General features: G+C 63.9%; 1 protein-coding gene across 2 annotated transcripts; it reads left to right on the top strand.

Moving 5' to 3' along the window:
• Positions 1-204: 204 nt before the first annotated feature.
• PQBP1 (polyglutamine binding protein 1) lies at positions 205-9,591 on the top strand. 2 transcript variants are annotated; one of them, XM_066570540.1, is made up of 7 exons: positions 205-262; positions 1,045-1,186; positions 2,592-2,703; positions 5,680-5,789; positions 6,986-7,078; positions 8,747-8,807; positions 8,898-9,591. In XM_066570540.1, the coding sequence occupies exons 2-7, from the start codon at positions 1,120-1,122 to the stop codon at positions 9,046-9,048; spliced, it is 594 nt and encodes a 197-aa protein (XP_066426637.1). In that variant the 5' UTR covers positions 205-262; positions 1,045-1,119; the 3' UTR covers positions 9,049-9,591. The 2 variants fall into 2 exon arrangements, with proteins under 2 accessions (XP_066426637.1, XP_066426638.1); XM_066570541.1 differs by lacking the exon at positions 205-262 and adding an exon at positions 472-481.
• Positions 9,592-10,226: the final 635 nt, after the last annotated feature.

The following is a 10,226-nucleotide window of genomic DNA, read 5'->3' as shown; positions in this document are numbered from 1 at the left end:
TCCCCAACAACAGCGCGGAGCCGCCGCCCCCCCCAACATGGCGGCGCCCATGCGGGTCCTGCGCCGCGCGCGCCGCGTTCCCGCGCGCTGATTGGCCGAGCGCCCGCGCTGTCCCGCAGCCGATTGGTCGGGGTGGGGTCACGTGGCCACCGGAAATGCCGGGGTTACCGGGGCAACGGGGGCGGGGCCAAGTGGGCAGCGCGGTCACGTGAGCGGCGCGAGGCCGGCGGGGGCTTCCGGTGGGAGCCGGGACCGAACTGGGGTAACTGGGACCGAACTGGGATTGAACTGGGACCGAACTGGGATTGAACTGGGGGAACTGGGACCGAACTGGGTGAACTGGGACTGAATTGGGACCGAACTGGGGGAACTGGGACTGAACTGGGATTGAACTGGGGCCGAATTGGGACCGAACTGGGGGAACTGGGACCGAACTGGGGGAACTGGGACCGAACTGGAATCGAACTGGGACCGAACTGGGGTTCCCGGGTTGGTTCCGGGGGTCTCCAGGGGGGTTCCCGCTCTACCGGGGGTTTCTGGGAGCTCTCCGGGGTTACCGGGGGGGTCTCGGGGCTCCTTTGCCGGTTCCGGGGCTGTCCCCGCAGCTCTCGGGGCTCTCCCCAGTGCCCGAGAGGGGTCCCGGGACACCGAGGGGTCTCTGGGGATCCCGGAAAGATTCGGGGGGTCCCGGAACCCCGAGCCGCGCCCGCAGCGGGGTCCCGGGGCTCTGCGGGGTTCCCGGGGTGTCCCCGGTTGGTTCCCGGGGTATTCCCGGTGGTTCCCGGTCTGTTCCCGGTGCTGACCCCCCTGTCCCGTGCCCCCAGCCGGATCCTTGTTGGTTCCCGGTGCTGACCCCGGTGATTCCGGGGGCATTCCCAGTCTGTCTCCAGTGTGTTCCCGGTGCTGACCCTGTCCCGGTGCCCCAGCCGGGGTTCCCGGTGCTGATCCCCCTGTCCTGTACCCCCAGCCGGTGTCCCGGTGCTGCCCCCAGTCGGTTCCCGGTGCTGTCCCGGTGCTGACGCCTCTATCCCGGTGTGTCCCCAGTCTGTCCCGGTGCTGGCCCCTCTCCGGTGCTGTCTCGGTGAATTCCCGGCGCATTCCCGGTGCTGCCCCCCGGCCATGCCGCTGCCCGTGGCTCTCCAGTCCCGCCTGGCCAAGCGGGGGCTGCTCAAACACGTGGAGCCCGGTGAGAGGGGGCGGGGCTTCGCTGGGTGGGGCTGGAGGGGGTGTGGCCAGGGTGAGGAGTGGGCGTGGCCTGGGTGTGCCCGACCCTAGACCCCGAGTAATGGTGGCAGGGTGGGGGGTGGGGGTAGGGGGCAGGGGGCGGGGCTATGGGCAAGGGGCGGGGCTAGGGTCAGTGGGTGGGGTTGGGATAGTGGGCGGGGCTGTGGGAAGTGGGTGGAGTTAGGGGCAGTGGGTGGGGCTGGGTAAGTAGGTGAGGCTATGGGCAGTGGGCGGGGCTATGGGCAGTGGGCGGGGCTATGGGCAGTGGGTGGGTTGGGACAGTGGGCGGCGCTTTGGGCAGTGGGCAGGATTAGGGGCAGTGGGTGGGGTTGGGAAAGTGGGTGGGGCTGTGGACATTATTATCAGCTAAGGGCGGAGCTATGGGCAGGGCGGGGCTCAGCTGTGGGCGGGGTCAGCAGCACTGGGTGTGGCTGTGGGCGTGGTCAGCAGCACTGGGTGTGGCTGTGGGTGGGGTCAGCAGCACTGGGTGTGGCTGTGGGTGGGGTCAGCAGCACTGGGTGTGGCTCTGGGTTGTGGGCGGGGTCAGCAGCACTGGGTGTGGCTCTGGGTTGTGGGCGGGGTCAGCAGCACTGGGTGTGGCTCTGGGCTGTGGGTGGGGCTCTCATCCCAGCCTCACCCCAGACCATTGCCCAACACTGGAGGGGGGCTGGGGATGTGGGTGTGGCAGTGGGCGGGGTTGAGCTGATGGCGCCGCCCCAGAGCGTGAGATCATACTGAGGATTGGGGGTGGCATTGGGGGCAGAGGGTGTGGTTTGGGAAGTGGGCGTGGCAGTGGGTGGGGTTTGGGATGGCGGGTGGGGCAGTGGGCACATCAGGGATGGGGAAGTGGGTGTGGCCATGCTGATGCCCCTCCCAAAGCCCAAGGAGGAGATCATTGCTGAGGATTGGGGCAGTGGGTGGGGTTTGGGTGGTGGGTGTGGCAGTGGGTGTGGCAATGGGCGGGGTCAGTGTGACACCCCACCCAGAGCCCGAGGAGGAGACCATCGCTGAGGATTGGGGCAGTGGGCGGGGTTTTGGCGGTGGGTGTGGCAGTGGGCGGGGTTTTGGCGGTGGGTGTGGCAGTGGGCGGGGTCAGTGTGACGCCCCGCCCAGAGCCCGAGGAGGAGATCATCGCTGAGGATTGGGGCAGTGGGTGGGGTTTTGGCGGTGGGTGTGGCAGTGGGCGGGGTTTTGGTGGTGGGTGTGGCAGTGGGCGGGGTCAGTGTGACGCCCCGCCCAGAGCCCGAGGAGGAGATCATCGCTGAGGATTGGGGCAGTGGGCGGGGTTTTGGCGGTGGGTGTGGCAGTGGGCGGGGTTTTGGCGGTGGGTGTGGCAGTGGGCGGGGTCAGTGTGACGCCCCGCCCAGAGCCCGAGGAGGAGATCATCGCTGAGGATTACGATGACGCCCATGTGGATTACGAAGCCTCGCGGCTCGAGGGGCTGATGCCGCCCTGGTACAAGGTCATCGACCCCACCTGGTGAGACCCTCCCCCACCCCGGGAGACCCCTCCCCCTCCTTGGGAGACCCTCCCCAGTGTTATAGGGACCCCCCAGATCCTATAGGGACTATAGGATCACCTATAGGGGCTATAGGAACACCCCTGCTGTCCATGCCATCCCATAGGGCCATAGGGACCTTCCTGGGGTTCCCTGAGGGTTATCGGGGCCCTCCCCTGGCTGTAGGGCCCCTATAGATCCCTCCCAGCCCCTATAGATCCTTCCCAGCCCCTATAGATCCTTCCCAGCCCCTACAGATCCCTCCCAGCCCCTACAGATCCCTCCCAGCCCCTATAGATCCCTCCCAGCCCCTATAGATCCATCCCAGCCCCTATGGATCCCTCCCAGCCCCTACAGATCCCTCCCGGCCCCTATAGAGGCCATAGGGCCCCTCCTCAGGGCTTCCCAGGGCTATAGGGACTCTCCGCACGCCCTATAGGGTCCATAAGGACCCTCCCGGTGCTGTAGGTCCCTCTGCAGGTGTTATGGGGTCTGTACCCCCCCTGTGGGGTCAGGGTCACCTTCCGGCCCTACAGGGACCCTTTACAGCTGCTGGGGGCCTATAGGAGCCTTGGCCGGGCACTCTGGGGCCTATGGGGTCTGTAGGGTCCATAGGGGCCCCCTGAGCTCTGTAGGGTCCATAGGGGCCCCCCATGGCTCTATAGGGTCCATAGGGGCCCCCATGGCTCTATAGGGCTCTCTCATGGCTCTATAAGTCTATAGGGTCCATAGGGCTCCCCCATGGCTCTATAGGTCCATAGGAGTCTATAGGGTCTGTAGGTGCCCCCCGTGGCCCTATAGGGCTCTCTCATGGCTCTATAGGTCCATAGGTGTCTATAGGGTCTGTAGGTGCTCCCCATGGCTCTATAGGTCCATAGGTGTCTATAGGGTCCATTGGGCTCCCCCATGGCTCTATAGGTCCATAGGAGTCTATAGGGTCTGTAGGTGCCCCCCGTGGCCCTATAGGGCTCTCTCATGGCTCTATAGGTCCATAGGTGTCTATAGGGTCCATTGGGCCCCCCCATGGCTCTATAGGTCCATAGGTGTCTATAGGGTCCATAGGGCCCCCCATGGCTCTATAGGGCTCTCTCATGGCTCTGTAGGTCCATAGGTGTCTATAGGGTCTCTAGGTGCTCCCCATGGCTCTATAGGTCCATAGGTGTCTATAGGGTCTCTAGGTGCCCCCCATGGCTCTATAGGGCTCTCTCATGGCTCTATAGGTCCATAGGTGTCTATAGGGTCTCTAGGTGCTCCCCATGGCTCTATAGGGTTCATAGCCCCCACAGGGTTCTGTAGGGTCCTCAGGGCCCCTCCCAGGGTCCATAGCCCCCCATGAGGGTTCTATAGGGCCTGTAGGGCTCTGTAGGATCTCTAGGGCCAGCCCTGAGCTCTGTAGGGTCCATAGGCATCTATAGGGCCTGTAGAGCCTCCCTATGGCTCAGTAGGGTCTATAAGGCTCTATAGGGCCCCCCATGGCTCTGTAGGATCTGTAGGGTTCTATAGGGTCCATAGAGCTTTGTAAGGTCCATAGGGCTCCCCCGTGGCTCTATAGGGTCCATAGGGCCCTCCCCCAGTCTCTATAGGTTCCATGGGGTTCTACAGGGCCCCCTAGGGCTCTATAGGATCTGTAGGGCTCTATAGGATCCATAGCCCCCCGCCCCATGAATCCATAGGGCACCCATGGTTCTGTAGGGTCCATAGAGCTCTTTAGGGTCCATGGGGCCCCCTGTGGCTCTATAGGGTCTATAGGGCTCTATAGGCTCCATAGGGCTCTATAGGGTCCCCAATGGCTCTGTAGGGTCCAAAGGGCTCTCTCATGGTGCTATAGGGGCCATAGGGCTCTATAGGGTCTATAGGGCCCCCCATGGCTCTATAGGATCTGTGGGGCTCCATAGCCTCTCCACAGCTCTATAGGGCCCCCCATGGCTCTGTAGGGTCCATAGAGCTCTATAGGGTCCATAGGGCCCCCTATCGCTCTATGGGATAATTTGGCCTCCCCCATGGTTCTATAGGGCCCTCCCCTGGCGTCTATAGGGTTCATAGGGGCTCCCCTGGCCTCTATAGGGTTCATAGGGCCCTCCCCTGGTCTCTGTAGGGTCTAAAGGGCTCTATAGGATTCATAGGGCCCTCCCCTGGGCTCTGTAGGGCTCTATAGGGTCTGTAGGGCTCTGTAGGGCTCTATAGGGTCCGTAGGGCTCTATAGGGTCCATAGGGGCTCCCCTGGGCTCTGTAGGGCTCTATAGGGTCTGTAGGGCTCTGTAGGGCTCTATAGGGTCCGTAGGGCTCTGTAGGCTCCATAGGGGCTCCCCTGGGCTCTGTAGGGTCCGTAGAGGCTCCCCTGGGCTCTATAGGGCCCATAGGGCTCTATAGGGTCCATAGGAGCTCCCCTGGGCTCTGTAGGGTCTATAGGGCTCTATAGGGTTCATAGGGCCCTCCCCTGGGCTCTGTAGGGTCCTTAGGGGCTCCCCTGGGCTCTGTAGGGTCCATAGGGCTCTATAGGGTCCATAGGGCCCTGTTCTGGGCTCTATAGGGTCCATAGGGCTCTGTAGGGTCCATAGGGCTCTGTAGGGTCCATAGGGGCCCCCCAGGGCTCTGTAGGGTCCATAGGGCCCCCCTGGTCTCTATAGGGTCCATAGGGCCCTGTTCTGGGCTCTGTAGGGTCCATAGGGCTCTGTAGGGTCCATAGGGGCTCCCCAGGGCTCTGTAGGGTCCATAGGGCCCTGTTCTGGGCTCTATAGGGTCTATAGGGCTCTGTAGGGTCCATAGGGCTCTGTAGGCTCCCCTGGGCTCTGTAGGGTCCATAGGGCTCTGTAGGGTCCATAGGGGCCCCCCAGGGCTCTGTAGGGTCCATAGGGCCCCCCTGGTCTCTATAGGGTCCATAGGGCCCCGTTCTGGGCTCTGTAGGGTCCGGAGGCCCCCCTGGCCCCACAGGTCCCACGTTCCCGTCCCTCCCCCAGTGGGCTGCCCTATTACTGGAACGTGGACACGGACCTGGTGTCGTGGCTGTCCCCGAGCGACCCCAACTCCGTCATCACCAAACCCGCACGGAGAGCGCGGGGCGGCGCAGGTGGGGGCACCCCAAAACCGGGGCAGGGGGCCCCAAAACCCGGGGGGGTGCCCAAAACCTGGGGGGGACCCCAAAACCTGGGGGGGGGAACTGGGGGGGAGAGATCCCCAAAAACTGAGGGGGGGAACTGGGGGAACCCCAAAAACTGGCGGGGACCCCAAAACCTGGGGGGGACCCCAAAACCTGGGAGGGGAACTGGGGGGACCCCAAAACCTGGGGGGGACCCCAAAACCTCGGAGGGGAACTGGGGGGACCCCAAAACTGGGAGGGGCACAAAACCCGGGGTGTCCCCAAAAACTGAGGGGGTCCCCAAAATTCGGGGTGTCCCCAAAAACTGGGGGGGTCCCCAAAATCCGGGGTGGTCCCCAAAAACTGGGGGGGTGCCCAAAACCTGGGGTGGGGCCAGAAACTGGGGGAGATCCCCAAAAACTGAGGGTGGGAACTGGGGGGACCCCAAAACTTGGGGGGGTGCCCAAAACCTGAGGGGGTGGCCCAGAAACTGGGGGAGATCCCCAAAAATTAGGGAGGCCCCAAAACCTGGGGGGGGAAACTGGGAAGACCCCAAAACTGGGAGGGGAAAACTGGGGGGACCCCAAAACTGGGAGGGGGAACTGGGGGGGTGCCCAAAACCTGGGGGGGATCCCCAAGAACTGGGGAGACCCCAAAACCTGGGGGGGAACCGGGGGGAACCCAAAACCTGTGGAGGAGGCCCAAAACCCAGGGGGTCCCCAAAAACTGGGGGGAAACTTGGGGAGCCCCAAAATCTGTGGGGAACCCCAAAACTTGGGGGGGTCCCCAAAACCTACGGGATGGGGAATTGGGGGGGACCCCAAAACTGGGAGGGGGCACAAAATCCGGGGTGGTCCCCAAAAACTGGGGGGACCCCAAAACCTGGGGCGGGGGGAACTGGGGGGACCCCAAAACCCGGGAGGGAGGGCCCAAAACCCAGGGGGGTCCCCAAAAACTTGGAGAGCCCCAAAATCTGTGGGGAACCCCAAAACTTGGGGGGGGGGGGGGGTGTCCCCAAAACCTACAGGAGGATCTGAGGGGGGGTCTCCAAACCCCATGGGAGGAACTGGGGGTGTCCCCAAAGCTTGAGGGGGATCTGGGGGGTCCCCCCAGGGCTTTGGGGTCCCCCCAGGGCTTTGGGGTCCCCCCAGGGATTTGGGGTCCCCTGAGCCCCGGTGGCCCCGCAGAGGCCGAGGAGCCCCCCGAGAAGGAGGAGGCGCCGCGGGAGCGCCGGGGGCACCGGCGGGAGGAGCTGGCCCCGTACCCCAAGGGCAAGAAAGGTACCGGGGGGCACAGGGGATTTGGGGGGGCCCCCGCGAGTTTGGGGTGCTCCAAGCGTTTTGGGGGGGGGGTGGGGGGGGTTCTCTCAGAGTTCTGGGGGTTCCTCAAGGATTTCGGGGAGCCCCGAGCGTTCCAGGGGGTCCCGGGATTTCAGGGGGTTTGGGGGTGGTCCCGGGATTTTGGGGGGCTCTGAAGATTCTGGGGGGGTCCCTGGGATTTTGGGGGGTTCGAGGCAGGGTCCCCTGGGATTTTGGGGGGATTCCCTGGGATTTTGGGGGGATTCCTCGGGATTTCAGGGGGCTCTGAGTATTTTTGAGAGGGATCCCCCAAGGTTTTGGGGGGGCTCCAAGTGTTCTGGGGGAGGGGTCCCTGGGATTTTGGGGGGATTCCTCAGGATTTTGGGGGTCTCTGAAGATTCTGGGGGGGTCCCTGGGATTTTGGGGGGATTCCTCAGGATTTTGGGGGGCTCTGAAGATTCTGGGGGGGTCCCTGCGATTTTGGGGGTTTTGAGGGAGGGTCCCCTGGGATTTTGGGGGGGATTCCTCGGGATTTTGGGGGGCTCTTGAGGATTCTGGGGAGGGATCCCCCAGGATTTCAGGGAGCTCTGAGCATTTTGGAGAGGGATCCCCCAAGGTTTTGGGGGGGTCCCTGGGATTTCGAGGGGATCCTTCAGGATTTTGGGGGGCTCTGAAGATTCTGGGGAGGGTCCCAGGGATTTTGGGGGGCTCTGAGCATTTTGGAGAGGGATCCCCCAAGGTTTTGGGGGGCTCCAAGTGTTCTGGGGGAGGGGTCCCTGGGATTTTTAGGGGATCCCTCAGGATTTTGGGGGGCTCTGAGCATTCTGAGGGGGTCCCTGGGATTTGGGGGGCTCTGAGGAGCGTTCTGGGGGGGCCCCCCAGGATTTCAGGGGGCTCTGAGCATTCCGCAGGGGATTCCTGGGATTTTGGGGGGCTCTGGGGGGATCCCTGGGATTTTGGGGTGCTCCCAGTGTTTTGCCAGGGGGGTCTCTCAGGATTTCAGGGGTTCTGGGGGTTCCCCAGGGATTTTGGGGAGTTCCAAGTGTTCTGGGGGGGTCCCAGGACTTCGGGTGGTTTAGGGGGGGTCCTGGGATTTTGGAGGGCTCTGAGAAATCTGGGGAGGGATCCCCCAAAATTTCGGGGGGCTCCAAGTGTTCTGGGGGAGAGGTCCCTGGGATTTCAAGGGGATTCCCTCAGGATTTTGGGGGGCTCTGAACATTCTGGGGGGGGGTCCCTGGGATTTCGGGGGGTTCCAGGGCTCCCCTGAGATTTCGGGGGGTTCCAGGGGTCCCCTGGGATTTCGGGGTGTTCCAGGGGATCCCCTGGGATTTCGGGGTGTTCCAGGGGGTCCCCTGCAATTTCAGGGTGTTCCAGGGGATCCCCTGGGATTTCGGGGTGTTCCAGGGGGTCCCCTGAGATTTCGGGGGGTTCCAGGGGTTCCCCTGGGATTTCGGGGTGTTCCAAGCATTCCATAGAGGATTCCCTGGCATTTCAGGGGCTTGTGGGGAGGGGGTTCCCCATGAATTCCAGGGTGCTCCGGGGGGAATTCCCTGGGAGGAATTTTGAGGGGGTCCCCAGGATTTTGGGGGGCTCCGAGGGGGGGTTCCCCCAGGATTCTGGGGGGTTCTGGAGCTTTGCTGACCCCCCCAGGCGGCCGCAAGGACGAGGAGCTGGACCCGATGGACCCCAGCGCCTACTCGGACGCGCCCCGGTACGGCCTGGGGTAACGGGGGGGCGGTTTCGGGGTGCCCCGGGTTTTGGGGGACCCCCGTGACCCCCATTCCTCGCCGTGTCCCGGCAGGGGGACGTGGTCCACGGGGCTGCCCAAGCGCAACGAGGCCAAGACGGGCGCGGACACGACGGCGGCCGGGCCCCTGTTCCAGCAGCGGCCGTACCCCAGCCCCGGCGCCGTCCTGCGCGCCAACGCCGAGGCCTCGCGCGGAAAGGACTGAAAGGGGCACCCCAAAATGGGGCACACAGGAATGGGGCACCCCAAAACCCTCACCAGCCCACCCAGGAATGGGGCACCCCAAAACCCCCATGATCCCACCCAGGAATGGGGCACCCCAAAACCCCCATCATCCCACCCAGGATCTCCCAACTGCTGAGCGCCAACGCCGAGGCCTCGCGCGGAAAGGACTGAAAGGGGCACCCCAAAATGGGGCACACAGGAATGGGGCGCCCCAAAACCCCCATGATCCCACCCAGGAATGGGGCACCCCAAAACCCCCATGATCCCACCCAGGAATGGGGCGCCCCAAAACCCCCATGATCCCACCCAGGAGCACCCAACTGCTGAGCGCCAACGCCGAGGCCTCGCGCGGAAAGGACTGAAATGGGAACCCCAAAACGGGCACCCCAAAACGGGGCACCCCAGAATGGGGCACCCCAAAACCCTCACCAGCCCACCCAAGAATGGGGCGCCCCAAAACCCCCATGATCCCACCCAGGAGCACCCAATTAAAGCGCGCCAACGCTGAGGCCTCACACGGAAAGGACTGAAAGGGGAACCCCGAAACGGGCACCCCGAAATGGGGCACCCAGGAATGGGGCACCCCAAAACCCTCACCAGCCCACCCAGGAATGGGGCACCCCAAAACCCCCATGATCCCACCCAGGAATGGGGCGCCCCAAAACCCCCATGATCCCACCCAGGAGCACCCAATTAAAGCGCGCCAACGCCGAGGCCTCGCACGGAAAGGACTGAAATGGACACCCCAAAATGGGCACCCCGAAATGGGGCACCCAGGAATGGGGCACCCCAAAACCCTCACCAGCCCGCCCAGGAATGGGGCACCCCAAAACCTCCATAATCCCACCCAGGATCACCCAACTGCCATGTGCCAACGCCGAGGCCTCGCGCGGAAAGGACTGAGCGGGAACCCCAAAACAGGCGCCCCAAAATGGGGTACCCAGGAATGGGGCACCCCAAAACCCTCACCAGACCACCCAGGAATGGGGCGCCCCAAAACCCCCATGATCCCACCCAGGAATGGGGCGCCCCAAAACCCCCATGATCCCACCCAGGAGCACCCAACTAAAGCGCGCCAACGCCGAGGCCTCGCGCAGAAAGGACTGAAACGGGCACCCCAAAATGGGCACCCCAAAAACTGGGAGACCCTCAAACCCT

Source organism: Molothrus aeneus, unplaced genomic scaffold (assembly GCF_037042795.1).
Source record: "Molothrus aeneus isolate 106 unplaced genomic scaffold, BPBGC_Maene_1.0 scaffold_30, whole genome shotgun sequence".
Taxonomy (NCBI): Eukaryota; Metazoa; Chordata; class Aves; order Passeriformes; family Icteridae; genus Molothrus; species Molothrus aeneus.
Note: the sequence above shows the minus strand (reverse complement) of the source record. Positions and strands in the feature narration are given on the sequence as shown.

Excerpts from the sequence above, each read along its gene's own strand:
- PQBP1 (XM_066570540.1), top strand. The coding sequence starts at position 1,120 with ATGCCGCTGCCCGTGGCTCTCCAGTCCCGCCTGGCCAAGCGGGGGCTG. Across the intron at positions 1,187-2,591 it reads GCTCAAACACGTGGAGCCCG|AGCCCGAGGAGGAGATCATC; the intron begins GTGAGAGGGGGC and ends CGCCCCGCCCAG. Across the intron at positions 7,079-8,746 it reads GTACCCCAAGGGCAAGAAAG|GCGGCCGCAAGGACGAGGAG; the intron begins GTACCGGGGGGC and ends TGACCCCCCCAG.